Here is a 25,404-nt window from a genome sequence, read left to right as displayed (position 1 = left end):
CATGCTATTATGAATTATCAGATAGTATTTTCCAAGGCTAAAGACAGTTCAACTAAAAGCAGACTTCCTATGTAATCACAACCCTCCTAGAAACCACTCAAATATTGAAACTACTGACAAGTCTCTAGAAATACTGTGGAGATGCATTTTGGGGAGTTAAGAAAGAGATTTTGAGAAGGGGGACTTATAGAAGAGGTATAAGTAAAATGGGAAATGGAGAGAGAATATCATACAGAGGGCCAGGAAGGAAAGAGGTCAGGGTGGAGACAGTGATACAGCGAGGCACAGGGAGAAGGAAGACACCTCCACCAAGAGAGACAGAGGATTCAGAGCAAGAAGGTTACCAGGGAGAAAGAGGGACATTACTTAATGATAAAGGTCCTTTCCTCAAGAAGACATAATCCTTAACATGTATGCACCTAACAACAGAGCATCAAGATACATGAAGCAGAAACTAGGAGAACTGAAAGGAGACATAGAGAACAGACAGAGACTTCAACATCCCTCTATTCCAAATGAACAGATCCAGCAGGCAGAAACTCAGGATGTTCGCAACACCACCATCAATCAACTGGATGTAATGGACACCTACAGACCACTTCATCCAGCAACAGCAGAGTCCGCATTCTTCTCAAGTTGACATATAACCTTCACCAAGATAGGCCACATCTGGGGCCATAAAATACACCTGAAATTAAAAAAAAATAGAAATCGTACAATGTCTGTTCTTAGATCATAATAGAGTTAAAGTAGCAATCAATACCAGAGAGAGAGAGCTGGAAAATCCCCCAAATATTTGAAGATTAAACAACCGCCTTCTAAGTAATGCATGGCTCAAAAAAAAAATCTCAAGAGAAATGTAAAAATATTTTTACCTAAAAAAGAAATTTAAAAAAATAAAAATAAAAAGGGAACAGAAGGGTTCTATTGAGTACATTAATTGTAACAAATATTTCTTATTACTTGGAATAATGCAATACTTAAGTCAAACTGAGGATTTAAAAATAGCTTTCATTTTAGGAATGCTGTGTGACTCATGCCTTCAACATTAGGAAAGAGTTTGTCAGCTCATCAGATCTTAAATTTTACTTTTTGAAACATAGGCCCCATCTAGTACCAACAGGTTTGTTCATGTGTAGAGAAATGATTTCAATCTTAGATATTTACTTTGAAACCACAGAGACCGGATAATGTATTAGTCATCAAATGATTTGCCAATTTTTAAATTGCTAACTTGTACCTACATATTAGATGTATCATTTATAGCATAAAACAAGTCCTGAATGTTGCATTGGGAACTGGGATATATTCAGTCTTTCTTAGTCTCCCCTTTCAGTTCTGTTTGTCCTTCAGCAAATTTAATCCATTAGAGTTCAGGTAAGATGCTTTTAATATCATGTAAAATGAAATAAAGTATGGGGGGAAAGAAAGAGAATAGAAATATCTTTCAAATGTTCAATGCTTAAACATTTTGGAGATTCTATAGTTATTCTTATCAAACTTCTGACAGTGTTCTTTTTTGCCTTAGGAAAAATGTCCTTATTTGGCTATGATTATGGTAGGTAAGATTTAAGCAAGCTGGAAATTCCAGACCCAAGGATGGTCCACACATTCAGTATTTAGGCATTCACTCATTCATATGTATTCATTCATTTGTTCAGTCAATAAACCTTTGCCAAGAGCCAGAAATACAAAAATGGATGCACCAGTTCCTTGCTCACAAGGCATGAGTTACTATCCAGCTGTCGATATGGCAACTGCTCTTAAAGAATCTTTTTTTAATTGACATATAGTTGATTTACAATTTTGTGTTAGCTTCTGGTACACAGCATAGTCATTAGATTCAATTATACGTATATATTCTTTTTCATTACAGGTTATTAGAAGATATTGACTGTAGCTCCCTGCACCATACATTAGGACCTTGTTGTTTACTTTATATATAGTAGTTTGTATCTGCTAATCCCAGTGCACTCATTAGGCCCTCCTGTCTGTTGACTGTCCCTTTAGGTTTTAAGGAGATTCATGATTTGTAAATAATGTTTCTTTTTCCTTTATGTAATCATCTTGGAAGTTACAAAAGGAAATAAAGGACTGAATTAAGAAATTAAGCTTTTTATAAGATGTAGATTCAAATGCATTTTCACAACTAAATATTTTCATATGTTTTGTATGTTTTCCAAATTAATGTAAAAAGTTGTCCTAGTGCTGTAATTTTTTGTATCATCCTAAAAAAATAAGCTTTAGTCTCATGTTAGGAGTTCATAGTATAGTAGATTCAATTATGTCTTGGTAATATAATAATTTATTGATAGTACTTATTTTAAAAAACAGTCATTTGTTTCTAGAGAGGGATGTAGCAGGAATCCTTCAGGATTCCGATTAGCTGCTCAGAAATGCTTTCCTTGGGTTGTATTTCAATGAGGTTATCTCTGTTCAGGAACTTGCCCCTGCTTTGCGATGCAGCTTTGGAAATTTTGTTCATTTCTCATTTGTATCATTCTATTCAAACCCCCCCCAAAAAAACCCATGAATAAACATAAATGGAATTACTTATTATAAAAACTTGGCAAGAACTTTGCTTATCAGCACATTCCCTCTTAGGCAAACTGCAATACCGCGTGGTTGACAGGGGAGCACAGAATCAGAGCAGAGGGGGTTCACTGGAGATCTTACCAGGGAGGGTTACTGACCCCTGATCACTCAGGCCACCTGAGCTGTAGATACAGACCTGCCAGGGGGACAGCTCTCTCACACCATGAGGCCAGTCTCCCCTGGACAGCGGTGAAGATGTGCTGACAAACACTGGCCCCGTGGGTCACCCCTCTTGTTTATTCCTCAGTCCTTCCGTAGACAGGAGCCTCACACAACGGCTACGTTTGGATTCCCGAGTCACAGTCAGATCGTCCGCCCCTGCCTCCCTGAGGCTCCGTCAAAGCCCCTGAGTGGAGTCTTGGACGCACTCAGAGCTCTCCAGCAATACGTCAGCACAGGTTTTCTTGTTTGCCTCCTCCAGTTCTTCTCTTCCATGATTGGATTTTGCAAGTTGTGCTTCTCAAATATCAGTAGCGTTTCTCTTATTTCCAAGTTCCTCAGGAAGCATCTCATTCATGTCTCCTTTGGTGTTAATGACAACTGGACCAGGGTCTTGTCAACAAACTCTCCTTTCCATGCGTTAATTCTGGAGAAGCTTTCTCTTCAGAGGCAGGCAGGCTCGAGTTCCGTAGCTCAGTCTCAGGTTATTTTGGCCTAGCTAAGTTACTGAATGTTTACATCAGCCAAGATGCTAGATTTCTAGTTGGTATTTTGAGGAAGCTGTTTTCCAGGACTTTAGGACAAGGCAGCCATTATTTGGCACACCACCAATTCAGAGAAGCATCAAATAAAGGACTGCCAATTTCATGCTATAGAAATCTGTAAAATGACAAATTCACTAAACGATCTCTTTGCAAAAAGAAAATTTAGCTCTCTGTAGAGCAGTTATCAATTCTTGTGTTGCCGAAGTAGGGCAGGGTTGAAATTTTAATGAATTGTCATCTGCTGTCTTTTTGAATCTCACATATGATACCTGATACAGATGTTAAACCATCACACAAAGAGTGAGGCCTGCAGCACACCTTGTTCCAGGTACGGCCTTTCCTACTTATTACATAGATTTGCTCTTGTAATAGAGTTAGAAATAGTGCATGGGGAACTACCCCTTGAAGTGTTTCCATATACATCCGCACACACTCGCCGCAGCCTTCAAATCCATGTGTGAATGCCTGGCTTCATACTCATTTACACCCCTGCACCCAAAGTCTATATTCACCATACATGAACACTGGGCAGCCCCCCAAAATCCAATTCCTACAAAATGTAGGGGTTGTTATTCAAAACAGTTTTGGGTTTTTTTTGGGGGGGGGGTTGGTAAATCCTGTGTATCCATCAGGTGATTAACTGCCAAATGGCCAATGGTTGGCTTGGTTTCATCACTCTGAAAAGAAAAATATTCATTAGAGCTTGCATGTAAGACATCCATTGATTCTGTCTTAACAACGTAAACAATCACGTTGTCATAAAAGTTGCTTTTTATCTTTTTGTTCCTTCTGTTATCATGTAAGCTGCTCGAGAGAGCAAAGGTTGATTTTGGTTGTGGAAAGCAACACAGTTGATAATTCTATTGAGAAACTGGAGTTGCATCTCTTTTCTAGGACTGTTCTAATTCTCACATGTAGCGTTCTTTTGTTACAGATTACTTCTACGCTCCAGATAGTCTCTGAACAGTTTTGACAGGTGCAGCTCCAGGATGGTCCCTATTTCCTGGTGATTTTCTTTCCTCTTTTGATTTGACATTCCTTCTTCCTATCACATGTGTCAGTGGCTCTAGGTAACCCATCATTGGTGACACAATCCCCTTCTGTAAAACTGGATGTCAGATTAAGTAATTAATTTAATGCATGACTAATCATTTCCTTAAAATTTTGTCTTTTAAAAATGACTGTAAAGTAATGTCTGGTTTTCGACAGTTTTGCCCTAAGCTATCCATTTTACCTTTTGCATAGTGAAATGGAGGGAAATCAGACAATGGTTACAGAGTTCACCCTACTGGGATTCTGTCTCGGCCCAAGGATTCTGATGCTTCTCTTTGGGCTCTTCTCCCTGTTCTTTGCCTTCACCCTGCTGGGGAACGGGGCCATCCTGGGGCTCATCTCCCTGCACTCCAGGCTGCACACCCCCATGTACTTCTTCCTCTCACACCTGGCCATCGTGGACGTAGCCTGTGCCTGCAACACAGTGCCCCGGATGCTGCTAAACCTCCTGAATCCAGCCAAGCCCATCTCCTTTGCCGGCTGCATGACACAGACCTTTCTTTTTCTGAGTTTTGCTCACACCGAATGTCTTCTCCTGGTGGTGATGTCCTATGATAGATATGTGGCCATCTGCCACCCACTGCGATATTCTGCCATCATGAGCTGGAGGGTCTGCGTCACCCTGGTGATGACTTCCTGGGCCTGTGGCTCCCTCCTGGCCCTGGTCCATGTGAGCCTCATCCTGAGACTGCCCTTCTGTGGGCCTCATGAAATCAACCACTTCTTCTGTGAACTCCTGTCTGTCCTCAAGCTGGCCTGTGCTGACACCAGCCTTAACCAAGTTGTCATTTTTGCTGCTTCTGTGTTTATCTTAGTCGGGCCCCTCTGCTTGGTGCTGGTCTCCTACACATGCATCCTGTTCTCCATCCTGAGGATCCAGGCAGCTGAGGGCCGCAGAAAGGCCTTCTCCACCTGCTCCTCCCACCTCTGCGTGGTGGGGCTCTTCTTCGGCAGTGCCATCGTCATGTACATGGCCCCGAAATCTCAACACCCTGAGGAGCAGCAGAAGGTCCTTTTCCTGTTTTACAGTCTTTTCAACCCTATGCTGAACCCACTGATCTACAGCCTGAGGAATGCAGAGGTCAAGGGTGCCCTGAGGAGGGCGCTGTTCAAGGAAAGTCATCTCCAAACGGAGTGACATTTGAGTCGCACCACCCCCGGTAGTCCACTCGGAGACTTGGACACTGAATACCACCTACGTTCATCACTCTTTATATCTGAGACTGAACAACCCAAGACACTCTGTGAGGCACTCTCTTTCCTTCCCCATAAAGTATTTAGGTTTTACTGTATTCTTATATTTTAATTCTATCAAATATATTTATTTTTTCACTTAACTTCTTAGTGAATTAAGACTATCTAGATGAAAAAGTTTATTTCACCCACCGCTGTGGGTACCAAAAGTTAGACACTCGTGACTTCATCAGGAGTGTGCAGGAATAGCAGAACAGCGAGCATTTCTGACTTAGCCACATCAGTAACAATATTTTTTAAATACTGTAGCCAGGCAGAGACTCAGAATCTGTTGACACCTTGTCCATCACCCCCCCATTCAGACGTTTCCTCTCAATTGTAAATCCTCTTACCAATCGTAAATGTCCCTAAGTGCCTGCCTACCTAGGCTTAGGAAAAATTATTTGTTGATTAAATCCTGTAGTCTCTTTCACTTTCTGTGGTCATTATGGTGAGGCACTATTCTAAACATCGGTTAAGTATTACCTTTTAAAATCTTCGTAACAGCCTCATAAGATAGGGACTCTTATTAACCACTTTTTAGGTGAGAAAACAGAGGCACAAAGAGATTAAGTGCCTTAACTAAAGCCTCACAGCTAATAAGTACCTAGTCCAAGATCATGCTCAGGCAGTCTGATTCCTGAGTCCATAATCATAACCCCTATATAAAAATCAAAAAATTTTGATGCTCCAGGAGGAGAAAAGAGGAGAGAAGGAAAAACTTTTGGCATCCAGACAAAGATAGACACTGAGCTCCATATGGAAAAAGTACTCAAATTCACTCAAGAATGCAGCTTGACTGTGTACTGGTGTGAAAATGAGGGTGAGGTGGCAAGAAAGGACTGTGACTGCAAAGGTCAGGGGTGGAGGAGCCTCTCAGTGAGCAATGAAGAAACTGAAAGCAATGGAAGAAAGAGGCTGACAGTGAAGTTTGAAATTGATGACGGTTCAGCAAATTCAAGAGCATTAGAAAGGGGTCTTGAAATTTCTCCAAACTGGATATGATTTGTAATTCCAGTGTTTCCTAACACAGTCTTTAGATGGTGGCTTTGTTTCATGACAGATGTTGCATGCTGCATTGCCACACGCAGAAGCATGTCCCCTTCAGCAGCAGAGGAGACCACTCCCTGTCGGAGGGGCAGACTTACAAGGAGTCCCAGCCACAACCCGGACTCAGTGGTCCGTTTGTGAGTCAGCTGGCAAAGGCTTCAGGGCACTTCTCTCTCCCTTTGAACCTCTTCCTAGACCATCCGCTAAGCAAACATGTGGGACCTTTTTTTAGGCAAAGGAATTCAGATTTTGTTTTTGATTTTCAACATTTTCTGATCTTTAACCTGGGATTTATAGTACATTTCTCAATTGTGTGTCAATCTCTCCACATGGGGAAGGACAAGCGTCAGTTTATCTCTTCATCTGCACGCAGTACCTTGACATTCCTAACACAAAGTGCGCACTCAGTGAACACTCATTAAATTAATAAAGGACCCCTTAACTACCTATTGGCCCCAATTTCCAAATTTTCAGTGGAGCTATCTTCTGATTTCTAACCTTCTTTAAATCCCTCTACTTGTGGGTTATACTACAGTAGAAATTGAACTGTAGCTGATAATGATGGAGTGCTGACTATGTGGTAGGAACTAAATAAAACGCTTTAATATAATCTTCATATCAAATCTGTGGAGTGGGTGCAATTACTATCCTTATATAATGATGAGAAAAATGAAATTTAGAGAAGTTAATTAATTTACCCAAAGTCACAGAATTATTCACTGGTGGAAACAGAACTCAAGACTAGGCAGTCTGGCTTTAAATGAACTCTGACCCACTCCTTTGGAGAGGACCTACAGATACTCATCCTGAATGGCTGGCCTCAGGACTGTTTATAGCAGACACTCAGTAAACTGGATGAACAAATGAATAATCATTGTGTCCACATTTCTACCCATAGTTTATAGGCCTGGCTTGTGGTATCCTGTATTCTTTTAAGTTAGATATCTTATTGTCCCTTAGATTTACCCAACTCTAACTTTTAGTATATTCTTATTTAATGGATATTAATAATCAAGAATATGGTATTGCTCTGTGATCACAGAGAAGAAAGGGAACAAATTAGGCTAAAAATTTAGCGCTTAATATAAAAAATGCTGGGAATGTTTATTCATTTCTCTCATAGGGCACAGTGATGATTAGCTTCCCAGAGGAGCATGTCCAATGGCTGAACTTGTGGTTCTGGCAGTCTGGGATAGGACTGGTGTCAGATGGGAAGACATGGTAAGTGTTGCCCTTGAAAACTCTGGCAAGAGGGAGGAGACATTTATGGATAGTGGCTACTGGACATGATAGGAACTGGGAACCGGTTCACTTGCTGCCTGAAATTGGCACCTGCAGCATCTTTGGCATGTGGGCCAGGGATGGCCAACCACCGACCTGCAGGATTGTTGTTTACCATTTGCTGCGAGTGTAGAGTGTCATTGTTAAATATGGGTTATTGAGGGGAGGCATAAACCAATGAAACAGGAGGTGGAATGCTGTCTCATGGTGAAAACAAGGCTACAGTTTCCCAGCCAGAGGGACATGTCTTATACTTCTTGCATCCTGATAGACTTTGAATAGCAATTGTTCATTTTGATCTGTCTTTTTTTTTTTTTAAACCTGTGTTTCTCTTTGTTTCTAATTTTTGAAACCATGTTGGGCCAAGAGGTGGATCGTTGAGCACAGTACGATTTAGTCAACGGAGTTCTGGCTCAGGCGTGGGATGTCTGGGTTCTCATCCCAGGTCCCCACTGCCTCACTGTGTGACTTTAGAAGAGTTCTTTAACTCCTCTGGCCTTCAGTTTCCTCACCTGTAAAATGAAGGTGAACCAGACAATCTTTAAGGTTCTTTCTTATTTTCTAATTTTCCCTTTCTCTGTTGGTTTCCTCACATTTCATTGGAATTTGGGTTTTCATTTTTTCCAAAGCAATACAGAATAAGTTTCATACAGAGAAAATGAAACGGATTCTTAGATAATCAAATATCTTGGGCTTTAAACACAGTAGGAACTCAGGAGCAACTGCTAGATGAATAAATGAGTTGAATGGTTTAGTGCTCTGGGAAATAGTAAGTGCATAAGGCTGGCTGGAACACGAATAGAAATGCCTACTCTACGGACAGTTGAGTTTTATTAGCTTTCTTGGATCTTATTAAGAGTAACTTCACTGGAAAAGTTTTTAGGACCTGGAATAAAACTTAAATGTCTAATTCTATATGTCTGTTGCCCATATGGTAAATAATAATTTTAACATCTAGTATTTATCGAGCACTTTAGTGTCAGGCATTGTGCTGAGATATATGCGTTATTATCTTGTCTAAATGTCACATCAATTCTATGAGCTTAGCACTTTTATTGCACTCATTTTTGGAAAGAAAAAATGGAGGCACAGAAGTAGTAAGAACGTTCCTGTGGTTACAAGCAAGTGTGTGACACAACTTAAGTTCTAATCCAGGTCAACCTGACTTCAAGGACCACACCCATAGCCACTAATCATACTGCCGCCCTGTAGCCTGGACTTCTGGAAACTTTTCCTGCCTTTAGTTAAGTTAGACCCAAGAAAATCAGCCTGAATATTCTGAAAAACCATTTTAAGAAAAAGATAAAGCTGTATCTAACAGAATTTCAATAGATGTATAATCAACAAAATAGTAATACACAAACCAGTTTTTTAACTGAGCAAAAATTCCCGGATGTAGTAGAGGCAAATGAACCATCCTAGTGAAATAAGTGAAAGCCACTCATGAATATGAGGAGAGGTGGACAGCCTCTCTAGTGATCAGAGAAACGAAATTTAAAGCATGAGATACCAATTTTTGCCCATCAGGTGGACAAAAATAAAAAGATTGATACTTCCTTATATGGCTGAGCATGTGGGCACACAGGAATTTCTCCATATCTTGGTGGAAAATATAAATTGATTTCATGGTTATTTGGGAATGTATCTTCCAAAATTGAAATTTGCATACTTTTGATGTAACAATGCCAATTCTAGGAACACAGCCTACAGAAATACTCACATATATATGTAAAAACAATGTGTAAATTTATTTTTAATTGAAATACTTGTGATAGCAAAATTTCACAAATAATCTAATATCCTTCAATAGTGGGGCTGTTAAATAAAACATTATAAATTGACATTATGGAATATTTTGCAAATATTATTAGAAACAACTTTTATCTCTATAATGTCCAGGGAAGATTCTCATAAAATACATGTAAAAAGAAAGTTGTATTGATATAGTATTTTCTCATTCCTGTAGAGAAAAACTTACCTATACGTGTGTGCGTGTAGACATATAGTTAAGGCACAGGAAAATATTCAAAATGATAAATATTAAAGACTTAAAGAAGACAACTCTCAAAATGGAAAGTATACAGTGGAAAATAATACTGCATTATTAGAAAAATTTAAAGTAAACAAGTGTCAGTATTGCCATTTCAAAAAAAGAAAGAGAAAAGTTTTATTCACTTTACCTTATTCTGATCTTTTGACCTTCTAGCCCTCAGATAAATCAGCACACATTTGCTCACAGTATAGTTAAACCCAGGACAAAATAAGCAATGATTGATATCATTTAGGATTTTGTTATACTATAACAATATATGTATTAAGGTATTTTTTAACATAGTACATTTTTTTTCCTTGTTCAGAGAAAGTGTCCCCAATCAGTAAGCAGCTAGCTATCAACTGGTGATTCAGAGACCCAGAGTCCTTACACCTTGTGGATCTGTCATCATCCCCATCTGGTTCCCAAGGTTGTCATGTGTGTCAGAAGGAGAAGAAGGCATGGAGGCTTTAGTGGGTCTGGCCTAAAAGTGGACTTGGTACTTCTGCTTTAACCATTGGTTAAAATTTGGTCACATGGCCCTAGAAAAACACAAAGACGTCTGGGAAATGTGGTCTATATAAGTTATTTCCCAGGAATAATAGGAAACAGTTTGGTAAACATCTAGCAGTTTCTGCCACAAGTCATCAGAGGCTCTGAGTCCCCAGCTGTCTGGCTCTTGAGGACAGCAGTGAAACTCGAGAGAGCTGGTGGTACTAAGGGGTGGAATAGAGAGACCTGAGCCTCCTCCCAGATCTTCAGAAGCAGCACTCCCATGGACACATCCAATGGATTTGTGTTCAAGTTTATGTGAACTATAACCCAAATAAAGCTTCAAGACAAATCCTCTGGGCCCCACTACAGTAGACACATTCTGAACTGCTAATGGTCCCCAGATCACTTCCGAGGGACCCAGCCAGTGTCAGCCCTGATCATCAGATCTTTAGATAGCAGGGAACCCCATGGACCTGAGTTCAGGTATGCCGTGATCAGCTGTATCCTTGTTTTGTTTCCCCATCTATAAAATGATGCTAAGATGCCACCCAACCTGCCTGTTCCAAGAGGGTGTTGCCAGCTTCAAAAAGTAATACACATGTCAACAATTTTTAAGCTGAAAAGAAGTACTAAACATCCTTAGTCCTACAGAATGGAGAGTCATCAATTCTCTTCTCTCACGTTTTTTTTCTACTCTCTTACTTTCTCTATGTAATTTTTACCTGACCCGTTGTAAAACATATAGAGGATTTGAAATGTGTTCTCTTTAAATAAAACCCACTACAGTTCAGTTCCAGGGAAGATATTAGAGATGAGCCATAGGAGAGTGTCTGAACAAAAGTTACAACTGGGCAGAGGGTTAGGTTTGGGATAATCTGTTAGATAGGGATGCAATCCTTTCCTCCCAGAAAGTAGGCTGTGATAGGAGACGGGACAGCTGATGCTTCAAGGTGGTGGAGAGAGTGGAAAGGTGCCTTTCTAGTTATCCAAAATGATATGCCCATGTTGTTTGCACTGAATTGGAAGAACAGAAGGGAAGTAATACCTGAATTTGGTAAAGAGTCAATCTAAGTGACTGAATCTTCTGGTGTGCAGAAGACACCCAGCATTCCATGCCTGGCTTGTTTGACCCTTCTCTGTCAGATCCAGCAGAACAAATGATCAGTGTGTGTGCAGCGGAATCTGTCTGTGGGCTGCAGCAATGCTCCTGGTTGAGTAATGCTGACCTCATGGGCCGTTTGCCCTTTTGTGAAGCCAACGCCGATCTAGTCCGATTTTAGAGGCTCCCTAGGCTTACAGTGATCTCCTCCTCTTGCCTTCAGATACTCAGAATTTCCTTAGCAAGACAGCCCTTTGTTTCACAATCATAGATAAATATTCAGATGCACTTGTTCATGCTAGGTTGTGAATCGTAGGCACTAGGGGACCTGTTTTGATAAGAGTTGCAGTCCTAGATGCCTGAAGAGGGCGGAGAGTGAGGGAGACAGGAGCTCCTCCTGCCAATTTCACCCATTTTAATCCTTACCTCTTCAGAAACTGGTGGCCACAGAGGATTTTGAGCTGCCATCTAAGTCTCTGCAACCTGCCAGGAGACACGAAAATGGCAAAAACCAAAACCAAGCAAAACAAATATTCACTAAGCTCCACCAGTGGGGGCTGATTGAGTAAAGAGCAGAACCTCCATGCAATGGAAAGTCAAGCAGTTAGCAACAAACCAACCAAAACCAATGTGGATGTGCTTCTTGTCTTATGTAGAAGCATCTCCAAGATACACTGAGAGAAGCAAGTGTAAAGGAAGGAGGTGCAGGTAATCTATATCTGCACATGCTTCGTGTGCATAAACTAATTCTGGATGGATACATAAGAAACCCAAGAGAGAGGCTGGAGACTGGGATGACAGGGAGAACGAAATGCGTAACTAGGCTGAGGCTTATAAAATTGGGGGAAGCGTCTTTAAGAAAAAGAATGTGAATTTATGACTATAAAATTAGTTCTGGCCTTGGAAGTGTCTTGGTAGGGACTCTGAAGCTTAAGCTTCACTAGCATCACAGTGAGTCTACCTCTGGGGACAAGCAGGGGAAGTAGAATGTCAATAAAAACTTTTGAAAGCTGTTAGGCATTTGAGCCATTTTTACCTATTCAAAAACTAAAATAAAAAAAAATCTATAAATTGCAGCAATATTTTCTTAGATCAGTTCCTTAAGACCAAAGAATTAAAGGTAAAAATAAACAAGTGGGTCCTAATTAAACTTAAAACCTTTTGCACAGCAAAGGAAACCATAAACAAAACAAAAGGACAACCTATGGAATGGGAGAAAATATTTTCAAATTATGTGACTGACAATTGGTTTAATATCCAAAATAAATAAATGGCTCATACAATTCAATATCAAAAAAAAAACAATCAAAAAATGGGCAGAAGACATAAATAGACATTTCTCCAAAGAAGACAGTCACATGGCCAGCAGGCACAAGAGAAGATGCTCAACATTGCTAATTGTTAGAGAAACACACATCAAAACCACAGTGAGGTATCGCCTCACACCAGGCAGAATGGCCATCATTAAAAAGTCTACAAGTAATAACACTGAAGAGGGTGTGGAGAAAGGGAAACCCTCCTACACTGTTGGTGGGGCCATTACTCCCAGGTATATATCCAGAAAAGATGAAAATTCTGAATCAAAAAGATACATGCACCCAGTGTTCATAGCAGCACCATTTACAATAACCAAAACATGGGAATAACTCAGGTGCCCATCAACTGATGATTGGTTTAAGAAGATGTTGTGCATATATATATACATATATATATTTATATATACGCACACATGTACATATACACACATGATGGAATACTACTCAGCCATAAAAAGAATGAAATAATGCCATTTGCAGTAACATGGATGGACCTAGAGATTATCATACTAACTGAAGTAAGTCAAGCAGAAAAAGACAAATATTATATGACATCACTCATATGTGGAATCTAAAAAATAATACAAATGAATCTATATACAAAATAGAAACGGACTCACAGATGTGGAAAACAAACTTATGGTTACCAAAGAGGAAAGGGGGAGAAATAAATTAGAAGTATAGGATTAACAGATACAAACTACTATACACCAAATAGATAAGCAACAGGGATTTGCTGTATAACACAAGAAACTATATTCAATATCCTGTGGTAGCCTATAATGGAAAATAATCTGAAATATATATATATATATATCTTCTCCTCCTTTTGCTCTATACTTGAAACTAACACAGTATTGTAAATCAATTACACTCCAGTACTTCAATTATAAAAACATCGTATTTGACAACTGGAGAAAAATTAGAGAAAAAGAATTGACTAGGTGACCACGTCTTATGGAAAATCTGAGTTCATATAATGAAATTCATAACAAGAAAACTGTAAAAACAGCAGTAACCACACTGAAATATATTTCATCTCTCAGGTTGGTAAAAATCAAATAGTTTAAACAACACAGTTAGGGAGGGCATGGGGTGTCATACGTTGACATGCTTTTGTATGAATGACCTCCATGGAGGACTATTAACCAGTGTCTCCCACAGTTTCAAATTTGACCCTCCCATTTGACCCAGCATGTCCAGTTCCAGGGATATGCCCCACCGGTAGACTGGCACATGTGTAAAGCAAAAGACAAAGGCTATTCACTGCAGCGTCGTTTTTACTGCCACACGTTTGGAAACTACCTCAATAGGAGCCTGGTTAAATAAATTATGCTACATCCATTCAACAGAATATTGTACAGCTGAAAAATAAACAAGGAGCTCTTTACGTACTGTTATTATAGAACAATCACCAGCCTATGTTTTTAAGTTAAAAGTGCAAGCTTCAAAATACATTCTGGGCTTTCATTGATGTGATAGATTTCCTATAAGCACCAAATATTTTTGGAAGCATCTCACAAACAGCTTGTGATATTGGAGCATCCGCAGAAGGAAACTAGATAGCTGGGAGGCATGTGTGAAAGGAAAACTTTTATACTGTTAAATTTTGAAACATGTCAATGTGTAACTTTTTCAAAATACAAGTTTTGAAAAAGCTAAAACAGATTTTTCAACTTATGCAAATTCACACTAACCTAAAACTCTAACGAAGCCTGAGACTCTACAAAGGGCAGCCTATTGAAGTTCCCAACCTTGGCAGGGAGATCAGTTCCACATTTGATGCAGACCAAACTGGAGTGAAGAGAGACTGAGAAGACTGGGCATCTTTCCCCTCCACTGGAGGGTAGTGTACTCACACTTCAAAGTCTTATTAGTTATTCAGTGATGCAATGAACTTATGATTTGAAATAAAATATTCTCAGGAATGTTTTAGTGGACCCCAGTAAAAATTCTAGAAAATGATTCCATAAATTCCTGGAAGCTACGAATTCTTCCCTGAGCTCCCCATTACAGTGTTTTAGCTCCTTAAATAAGGAATTTCCTTTTCCAAACTCCTCTGGAGACCAAAAAAGTCATGACACCCAGGTTTCTTCCTTTACTTTATTTTCATTGAGGATTTAGAGTTGCTTTGCTAAATTCAAAGACAGGATCCCTTGGGACACGGTTAAAACCCAGCCCCAAGGACACACAGCCCAAAAGGAACAAGTCTGGGACGAGAGAAGATTGGATCCTAAGTATGTGTGATTATTCTGAAACGGAAGAAGCTGCCAGTGATGAAGAGCTGCTAACAGGAGTTAGAATACATGAGAAACCTTTTGTTACTCATAAACTGTGTATTCCAAGCATGATCTAGAGTCAAGAGTGCATTCCATGATGGATTTTTTTTTTCAAAGACGAGTATTTTCAGAACAAAAAGGCTTGTGATTAAAGCATCTATGTCCACAAGATGGCGCTATGGCTTCTGCCAAGCAGAAAACTCCCATTTCCTCCAGGAACTAGGAATCCAAAATAGACTTCTGATCGGACACCAGGTCTGTTGATGAATCTGTCAAAGAAGCGCTTGGTGCAGAAGCCTTCTGGTGAAGGTTGATTTGGGCCACAAGGGTGAAGATTGTTCCAGGCGGTAACAGTTCCAACACCTCCACACATGCCTGAGCCAATGCCTCAAGTCCTCCTGCTCACCTTTCAGCCTACTGCTTCTCCAAAGTGCTGCTCTTACCACTGTCAGGCACGGGACCTGGGTATTAAGGAGTGGCGCGGGGTGTCAACCATCGTGGGGAAGTATCTCCCACCCCCACCCACTCTTTCTTCCCGGGATAGATCAAGACTCACCTCTTCCATAGAGCCTTTCACTCTTGCCTACGTTAATCGTACTTTCTTTAAATTCCCCTGGCAAGGATATTTTTACCTCTCTTTGGACTGACCAGAGGCTGCTTTAGAATATTATCATTTGCATCTAAATGTTCCAAATTCTCCTGGGACAGAGTGCATGTCATAATTGCCTTTGTATATCCGGCAACAGCGAGCATCCTGCCTTGAATTTACGCATAGTCATATTGTAGTGAATGCAGACAATCTACAGTAAGAGCTCAATGGCTTTAGCTGGTAGCCTGAGTACTCAGGAGGACGCTAAGCCCTCCTGGCCACTGCTGAGGAGTTACGGGTGTGATCTTTAAAGTCACAACCTCTCTGGAGCAATTTGATCACCAGTAAGAGGATAGGGTTGAATTGTCCTCCTAGCTCTTTTTAATGTTTTGCTTCTATGACGTTAATGTCTTCAGTATCTCTGCCTGGAGGGAGCCAAGCAAGCAGGAATATTTTTATCATAAGGGAACTGGAAGGATGTTTCTGCTGAAGTGAACAGCATCTCTCTCTGTTCATCTTTGTTCTTAGCTCCTTTTTTCTGCCCTCCGCCTGAGCAGTCAGAACTCTGACACAGCGATACATGGCTGGTCACTCCCCCTCCCTTTTGTTACCACGACCTCTCTGTCACACAGGGATGGAAGGGCAGGAACATGGAAGCTCAGGGGCATGGTTACAACAGGATGCTCTGAGCCCACTTTTAGGAATGGGATAGAGAGCCTGCTGTACCATTCAGGGGGTTGTGGCTACATTTGGAAGAAGAATTGGATAATATGGATAAGGGTGGAAGAGGTACACCTGTGCCCAGGGACGGTCCCTGGGGACTTTGAGAGCTGGGACAGGACACTTCCAGAATTGGTCCTCAAGGACTTGAGATTAGGGAGAAGGCCAGTGACTTTCTACCAGCACAAGGGAAAGATGGAGTGTGACCAACAGGGCAGAACTAAGATCATTTCTGAGTTCAAAATAACCAGCACGTGGTAATCTGTTTTTGCCTTTTATTATGTCCGTCAGAAGGAGAGGTGATACATAAAGACCCAGCTCATTCTTTCAGTAATGTGATGAGATTTTAGTCTAAAAAAAGCTAAGATACAAAAAAAAAAAAAATCAGGACACAATGCACTTTTTCCAGCTTCTCATCAATAAGAGAAAAATATATATGTATAAAAATGGTTGAAGAAATATCTAACTTTAAGCCCCCATCAGAGGAATTCTTGGGACCCTAACTCCCTCCTCCTACCAGTGTAATATCTGATATAAACATTTATGTATGTATCAGTATGTGTTTATGTGTTTCTCATACCAAAAAGAATATAATATGGCTCATAAACATACATATGCACATACATGTTAACACACAAGATGAAGTTAAAGGTGGTTGAAAGAAAACAGGGCAAAAGGAATATAAGAATAGAAGGGATAAGGGTTCACAAAGAAAAGTGACTAGACCTTCAAAATGTATTCCAGTTGGAAAAAGTGAAAATCATAAGTTTGATAGCACAACAGCATTTATGTAAATTAAAAATATGTGCACAGAAATAATACAGAGCTTTTTAAATAATAAAAAAGAAGTAAGTAAGCTAAGTAGGAAACATGAACAAAAGAGCCAGAGACGACAGTTTCCAAGAAGACTGTAATTAATTCAATTTTCTGCACCTGCTCTTCCCAAATAAAAGTTAAGCAGGTAAATTATAATAAAACCTAGGAAGAGCCATTATGAGATTAGCTCCAAATGATGTGGAAGTTTGCAACAGAGAAGAGGGAAGCCTTCACCAAAGAAATGACCTCCATGTTGGATCTTGACGGATGTTCAAGAGTCTACAGAAAGTAGGAAAAGGGAAAGTGTAAGCTGAGGGCACTGTGAAAGCAGAGGTGTCTGAGTACAACCAAGATAGGAAGGGAAAGAGTAGAGATAATTTGTTATACTCCGCAGTGATCATTTGGAGATGCAGATCTGACCCAGTGACCTCCCTGCTTTAAATCCTTCAATATCTTCCCCTGCCTTCAGTATAAAGACCCAAATCTACGCCCCCATGATCTCTGGTCCCCATTGACATCAGCAGTTTCATTTTGTGCCACTGTCCTTCCCTCTGGCTTTCATTCAGTTCCTAAAATGAACCAGTGACCTTCCTGTGTGTCCTTTCCCTCCCCCTGAAACCCTCTTCCCCATGCTCTCTGCCTAATCATGTCTATTCATCCTTAGAGTTCAGCAGAAATATGATTTCCAAACTGCTGACTTCTCTAACTTTCCAAATGGGGTCATTCTTTTAGGTTACTTTTTGCACCCATTAAAATGATGACAACATAATTATTAAATAATCACTTGTTTAATATTTCTGTGCTGTCATTATATAAGCTGACATTATAAGGGCCATGTGTACCACTGTATCCTCAGCCCCTCATTCAATGCCTTGCACATAATGGGAACATGATAATGACTGAGTGAATTAAATTAATGAGTAAGAGTGTTGTATTTGGGTTGGCGGGGGAGGCCATTCTTCTAGACAGCTACCAGAGACTATAAAATCTAAGTGAGAGCTGAGGTCCAATTAAGGAACTACTGGTCCCATTCTTTCTGTAGAGGTCCACACAGTGGGATGCTCAGATGGCGAATGAGATGAAATATTAGAACTTTTCATTATATTTATTTTTACCTCATTCTTTTAAATGTCTGTTTTTTGCATATTATGAGGAAGTACATGCATATAGTTTATAAATGAATAAAACACTTATATATTAACACACATTTTGGGGATACTTGTTGAAATGTTTTTATTGAAAGAAGGTAGGATAAAAGATGTTTTAAAACCACTGCTGTCGATCATGTTGATCAGAGGGTCCCCATGATCATGAGGCATCCAAATTAGCAAGGAGCCTTTTCCAGGAGTTCTGTTTGACCCCCACACCATGAAAATTCCACAGGCTTAGGGCAAATTCATAAAACTCATTAGGTGATTATGATTAAAAAAAAAAACTTCTAGTAAAGAACTACCACTTTTATATCAAGGGTCCCAAATCTGGCCTCATCACCATCACATGGGACACTTTAACAAACAACAGCAAGCAAACAAACAAAAAATCTTCCCTGAATGTTTTGCTGATTGGCCAGGTTTGGGAACTGCTGCAATTGAGCCAGAACTCCACTGAATGGACTTCACTGGTTTTAGTCTCTTTGCAAACAGGGATCATCCCCATCTCCATCCCCATCCCTATCTTCCAAGATTTTGGGGTGGGAGAACTTCTGAAACATCCCAAAACCAAACACTCCAAAAAGGGACACCATATGAACAGGAACAGGAACTGCTGACTGCCGGACAGGTTAAGCTCCTGCTGTCACTTTACAGCAGCTGGCACCCTACCCTGGCAGTAACCATTGGGTGGAAAGATGTGGTCATTCTTAGACATTATTTCCCAGATGTTTTGGAGATAATTAATTGAATATGATACAGAGGCATGTGTATTTTCCTCTGATGTATGCACCCAAGCTAAGAACATACCCATAGGAGAAATTTCAAGAACTATGAGCTTCTAGACAGCTGGGGGAAGTGGGAAGCCAGGCAGGCAGGCAGATCACAAAGGAGGCTATACGTGCTACGGAGTTTGGGCTCTGTACTTCCAGAGTTGGGGCTCCTTAAAGGATTTTGTTCAGTCTGAATGAGGGCAATTGACAAATTATATATATTCAAGGTGTACAACTTGATGTTTCAGTATACACATACATTATGAAATGATCACCACAGTCAAGCTAACAGCCATCACCTTACATAGTTGCCAGTTCTTTTTCCCTTTTCTTCTCTGGCATGTCTTTACCACACTTCATGTCAAGCCCGCCGTTTGTTCTTCCCTGAACAGAGTGTGCCTGTGCTTTCATGTTTGCATATGCCATCCCCGCTGTTGGCATGTCTTTCCTCCTTCCTCCTCTCCACCACGGAGCAGAGTGCCTGTTTACACAAGTCGACTCAAACATCACCTTATCCAATAAGCCTTCTCTTGGTCCCCAGGCATGCTCTCCCTTCCATGCTTGCATCCCACTCTGTGTTGGTCTCAGCTTAATACGCATCACACTGCTGTCACTGCTTGCTCGTCCTTCCTCTCTTCAGTCAGACCGAGGGCTGCTTAGGAGCAGAGACTCGGCCTTTGCATATGTGGTTTCTAAAAACGCACATTAAGTAAACGAATTTTAAGAAGAATGAGGCGTTACTCTTTATACTTTGAACATCATTATATTTAGGCTAGTGCCCATCTGCAGAGGTCGAGAGAAGAAACAAAGGGAAACCAAGGATGCAAAAGAAAAATATGTTCATCGGAATGGAACTGGGTGGTTAAGAACCACACTGGCCAATCCCCAGGGTGGATTTAAAGGAGAAAGATGGAGAGACCACGTTCAACCAAGTTAACAAAAGGATTGAGTTCAAAATCAGTTCCAAAAGGTTCAAAGGTGGGCCACAGAATCAGGAAAAAGGCAGGATCAGAAAGGCCAGGGCAGTATTCAGAAACTAGCACTGGACCAGCTGAGGGTCAGGGTTCACCAAGTGGGAGGGCCACACAGCCAGTAACATGGGATGGTGGCCCCAGGAGCACATCTGGTTGGGGCAGTGACAGCCTCAGGGAGAACTCCAATGAGTTCCTGCTTCAAAAAAGGTCATTGTAATCCCTTAGGTCCCAATCCCTTGACTAACAGGACAGTTCTCTGTCCTTCCCCGACCATGGCTGGATCTCAAAGGCACTGTCTCCGATTAAAATGCTCCCCCCAAACCAGAACCTTTTATTTTTCCCCCATCGAATGTAGCTCTCACTTTAAAATAACTTCACTTTGGATCGACTTACCTTTCCCAGCTCTTATCACCTTGTTATTGTAAATTTATTCATTCATCATGTCTAACTGTCAGGCACTATTAGGGAAGGAAACCAACCCGGACCGGTCACCTTCTACCCGTGTCCTGAGATGAGCCTGTAGATTACCTGACAATCACCCCAACAACCCAGTGCAGCAGCTGTGATTAAATATTATCATCGCCATTTAAGACAGTAGGGAAATGAAGCATAGAAAGATTAAGGTGAAGCACACGAAGGTGAATGTGCCGAATCTGTGCACTCAGTATGTGGAGAGGGCGGGATCCAGATCCACTCCTGCCTGAATCTAAAACCCACCCTCTTTTTACTGTACTGTTCCTTCTCCTCTCTGGGCCTTTGTAGAGGAAATTGAGGCCCAAATGAAATAATCAGGATGTTGGGATAGGGTGTCTGGCTGGATTAAGAAGCCCATTCACCAAGAGCAAGCATCAAGAAAGGGTAAAGAAGCTAAGAAAGAGAACCCTAGTTGGCAAGGCGAGGGGAAGAGGAGCCTGGGGTGCTGGATCGGTCCCCACGTGCAAACCCTCTGCAGACGGGTGTGCCCTGTGGAAAGGATCAACTCCCCATTTGGTGAGTTTTAACTTCCCTCCATCTCACTACTAGGTGAAAGTCAGAGCAAGCTCGTATGCCTAACTCTCAATGACCCAAAGGTCACTGAATCAAGGGTGGTGAACTAAAAAAACAAAAACGCTGATAGGTTAGAGCTGGCAGAACAAAGGGAGGTCAAATCTATGAGACTTGACATTCAGAGGGAATAAAGGGCTAGAGAGTTGCTGAGGGAGAACCTAGAGAAGCCAGAGTGGAGCAGGACAAACAGCCAGGCTGCTTTAGAAGGCAGCTCTCGAGACTTGGAGCGTACCGCCCACTCCCAGGAGGCAGTGTGGAACAGAGCCGGGATCAGCAACTTCGGCCCAAGGATCAGAAGTTTACTAACCTTGCTCACCCATTAGAAACTGAATTTTCTCTCCCAGACGAGAAATGACAGTTCTAGCTGGCACTCTTTGACTTACCGCACCCATCCACCCCCCAACCCCATTCTCCTCCTCTTGCTGAGCTCATGGTCCGTGCGAGGCCTGCCCTTACATACCTGAACTCTGAGGAGTCCTGGTTTTCCCCAGGGCTTCCTACATCCTACTCGGCAGCTTGGAGTAGGCTGAAGGCTCCTGGACCGTTTAGGGCTTAGCCCCTCAGAATAACACCATCAAAGTAGCACATTTTTTGAACATAGAGATGCTTCAGGACTCTATTGGAAAAGTAACCATTCTGCTTTAATGTCTGTCTATCCTGAAGCCCCCTTCCAAGCACTGGTAGGCCCGGTCAGCTGGGATCAGTGCAGCAGCCAATGGGCACAGTAAGAAATGAGCACAGTAATCCGGAAATGGTCTGAGTAGATGTTTGGGACTATAGATCATGGCATTCCCAAGAACAAAATGGGCAGAAAGCCCATTAAGATTCCATTTGATTGATTTCACTACGGAAACCCCCGGAGTAACGAGTGAGGTGGTGGGGGCTGATGTAACTGAAATGAACATACCAAAAATCTCTGTCCCCCATGAGAGGGATTCTTGTGTGTGTCTGTGTGGCTGCACTGTAGAACATTTTGGCATTCTCCAACGTCTGTGGAGAGTCATGAAGACAGACCCACTCAGCCTGGGCCTCAAAGGCCAAGAGAAAACAAGGTTTCCCTGGAAAAGAAAAAAAGGAAAAAAAATACATAGGCATAAGAAAACCCACAGGCCTGAGACATAGGCTTAGATACTTACATACACACGTTCCTGGGAAGAAAGCAGACGGCACCACCCTGCCAGACGTGAACTCACCATACACGGAGGAAAGACGTGCTCATGCTGCTTCAGGGATGCGCGTTCCCAGGCAGGAGACATGGCCTCCCAGGCAGTCGAAGGAGACAAAGCGGAGAGACAGGGGAGCACGGGGCAGGCGAGAGGGAGAAAGAGGTGGAGAGAGCAGGGGACACCCTTCCTGATACAGGGAGAGGCAGGTAGACTTCAAGGAAGGGCAATTAACATTGTGACCTGAAGATAAAGATGCAAAGACGGACGAACACAGACACTCGGACGTTCAGAGACGCGGACTGGCCGGGAGGAAAACAGCAGCGGCTCAGGTAGTGACCTGAAGAACCACCGGGGCGGAGGAACGCCCCGGCAGGAATCGGAGACCTAGACGGGCCCAGGAGGGCGTCCCGCGCCCTCGGCGCGCCCCGTCGGCCGCGGCCCGGGTGCGCCCGGCCCCGCGCCCCGCTCCGCGCGCGGCTCCCCTCCCGGCCCGGCCGGCACTTCCCAGCTCTGACGCGGGAGCTCCCTTCACGCCAATGAGGCTCCGGCGCCGACGGGCCCTGGCCCTCCCCCAGGAAGGTGTGTCCCTGGTTTCCTCACCTGAAACTTCCGAGGAGAACCAGATCCCTCCCTCCCGGCCGGGCGGGGCGGCCGGGGCCTGCGCCGGGGCCTGCGCCGGGGACCCGGAGGGGACTCTTGGGTCCGGACAGCATGTGACACTGGCCAGGTGGGTGCCCTCCGCCCGCGCAGCCCCCCGCCCCGCGCCGGGCCGGCGGCCGGAGAGCCCCGGCGGAGGTCAGGGCGGGGCGGGAAGCACCGGGATCGAGGCCTTCACCTTGGGACCTGCCCCAGCTGGGTCCCGGGGCGCGGGCTCCGGAAAGCGCGGCGAGGGCGGGAGCTGGGCAGAGAGGCTGGGTTCGGGGTGTGGGACCGAGTCCCCCCCTGGGCTGGGAGAGGAGGGAAGCTGGAGCAAATGCTCCCCCCTGGAAAAATTTGCTTCCGGCCTGGCCTGGTCCCGCCTTGGAAGTGGGCACCCCGCCCCTGGATGTGCCCCGGGCCGGTAATCAGGGCTCTTCAAAGTCTAGGCCCTGGGGAAAGCCAACCTCTACAATAAGGAGTAACTGAGAGGCCCTTTGTGGACGGACTCCCTACCTGGAGATGTTTTGTTGGCTCCTTTTTCTTCACCAGGCCTGGGCCTTCCTTCATTTATCTTCCTTTGGATTCGCATACCGTGTTTGTCTAAGTACGGGGCTCTTCTCTGTTAGCCAAGGTGCTTTAACCTGTAACAAAAAAGACTCCTGCCCTGCCCCCACCCTGTTTCCCTACACCTGGGGAGTCCTTCCAAAGCTTCCTGGTGATCACAACAGGGCATTCAGAACTTTGGGAAGGGAGAAGGGAGCGCTTCAGAGCTGGGGTAGGGGGGGTGGGGGGTTGTAGGACACCCCCCAGGAGCTCTGGTAGCTGGCATCATCTACACTGCCCTCCGTCTACACTGCCCTCGGCAGCGAGTTTGTCGTAGGAGAGCCCATCCTGGAGCCACCTGGTCCTCAGGTCTCAGCCCTGCTCCCCTTCCTGGATCTTGGATCCCAAGACTGATTTGCCCTCTTGTCTCCCTAGAAGTGAACTCTGGCCAGGACGCTTGTCAGATTGAGGGGAAAAGGTGTGTCCAACAGACAAGGGAGAGAGGGTGACTTTCTTCTCTAGCTTCTTACCCCTTTTGCTACCCCCGCCCTTCCCTGCATTCCAGGGTCTTGCATCCTTGGCTGTTTCAGGAATCCCAGCTCCTGGCTAAAGAGCTCCCAGTGGTGGCCTCTTGCTCAGACTTCCTGCTTCATCTACACCTGGGGTGTGAAGGAGCACCGGGCCTCGGCCCTGGCAAAATGGGAGTTGCTTGTTCACCAACCTGTGGGCCTGAAACTGGAGCCATGGCCACTGAGGGGTTCTTGGGTGCTGGGGGGGATGGGGGGGGTGTCAATTCGGAGCAAGACTGTCCAGCAGGAGGAATGGATGCCATCAGGAGGTGTGTGAAGGAATCCCTCTTACCAGAAGAATATAGTGATTCTAAATGCAGTCAAGAGTCTTCACAGATCCAGGCCCCTAGAGCATGTGGCTGCCCACAGCGTGGTCTGTCTGGGGTTGTCTGTGGCCACATTAAGCACAGTGTCTGTGGGATAGACAGGCACATGTCATTCACTGTGTGGTGTGGACAAGGAGGTCAGCGTCACTTCAGTGGTGTAGACCCAAACAGATGAGGTATAGCATCTGGTGTAGACAGGGCTGAGTCACTCACCAGATCTGCAGAGGGAACAGGAGCTGGTCATGTATAGTGTCTACAAGGTGGACTAGAAGAAGGTCACCCTCTGGGTCTATGTTGCAGGTGACACAAACAGGTCACTTCCACTCACATCTGTGTGGATGGCTCCAGGGCCACGGATGGGCTTGTGGGGTACATGTCCCCACTGCCACTCACCACGGTCTGTGTCCCCATCGGTTCTACCAGGCAGTGGGTGATGTGATATTTTCAGAGGTTAGAGAATAGAAAGAAGTGTTTATTACAGTTTTCACTGGGATGATGGGATGTTCCTAAAATGAGTAGAGCACAGGGCTTAGCAGTTAGCGGTCCAGAAAGCTACTCTTGCTTTGATATCTTTGTAGCATCAAGAGCAATAATGTCAGTGAATAAAGGCATCCACCGATCTGGTGATCTTGTTTCTGAAATCAAAATGAGCACATATCTTTCAGTTTGGTGGGTATTTTCCTAAGGTAGAATATAGACGATGCCGTGTAAACGCAGAAGTATTGTAACTTCAAGAGCACATCAGTGGTTTGTGGTGTAAGTCAGTGTTGCAAACTGACGCCGCTAAAAAATCCAGGGAGCACGGTCCTCAAAGTACACAAGGCTCTTGACGTTGGTTGGAAGAAGCAGTGTGATGGGTGCCGGGGTGAGGAGGAGGGAAACCTTTAAAGTACAGGTTCACATCTAGTTGCTAGAAATGGGCAAGAGCTAAGCTACTGGGGCGCCCTAGGGGGATGC

The 25,404-nt window shown here is 43.2% G+C and overlaps 2 protein-coding genes and 3 long non-coding RNA genes across 5 annotated transcripts in view; 3 read left to right on the top strand and 2 right to left on the bottom strand.

The window, feature by feature from the left end:
• Positions 1–489: 489 nt before the first annotated feature.
• On the bottom strand, positions 490–16,186 carry LOC140697521 (uncharacterized). The gene is made up of 2 exons (XR_012074659.1): positions 15,694–16,186; positions 490–688 (listed from the first exon to the last, which is right to left on the bottom strand). It is a non-coding gene; the product is annotated as an uncharacterized lncRNA (long non-coding RNA).
• Positions 4,549–5,512, top strand: LOC102532378 (olfactory receptor 2A1/2A42-like). The gene has a single exon (XM_006210102.4). It carries the CDS (start codon positions 4,549–4,551, stop codon positions 5,488–5,490), a length of 942 nt encoding a protein of 313 aa, XP_006210164.1. The 3' UTR covers positions 5,491–5,512.
• LOC140697522 (uncharacterized) lies at positions 7,770–10,995 on the top strand. The gene is made up of 2 exons (XR_012074660.1): positions 7,770–7,856; positions 10,274–10,995. It is a non-coding gene; the product is annotated as an uncharacterized lncRNA (long non-coding RNA).
• A 2,230-nt stretch (positions 16,187–18,416) lies between the features above and the next one.
• On the bottom strand, positions 18,417–22,880 carry LOC116278948 (uncharacterized). Its single transcript, XR_012074166.1, has 3 exons — positions 22,398–22,880; positions 22,112–22,262; positions 18,417–19,875 (listed from the first exon to the last, which is right to left on the bottom strand). It is a non-coding gene; the product is annotated as an uncharacterized lncRNA (long non-coding RNA).
• A 79-nt stretch (positions 22,881–22,959) lies between these two features.
• ARHGEF5 (Rho guanine nucleotide exchange factor 5) overlaps positions 22,960–25,404 on the top strand; it is a 29,762-nt gene continuing 27,317 nt past the window's right edge. The window contains exon 1 of the mRNA XM_072964288.1: positions 22,960–23,097. The gene's annotated coding sequence lies outside the window, so the exon portion shown is untranslated. The remainder of the gene's footprint in view (positions 23,098–25,404) is intronic.

This window comes from Vicugna pacos, chromosome 7, assembly GCF_048564905.1.
Source record: "Vicugna pacos chromosome 7, VicPac4, whole genome shotgun sequence".
NCBI lineage: Eukaryota > Metazoa > Chordata > Mammalia > Artiodactyla > Camelidae > Vicugna > Vicugna pacos.
This window is presented reverse-complemented; position numbering and strand designations above follow the sequence as displayed.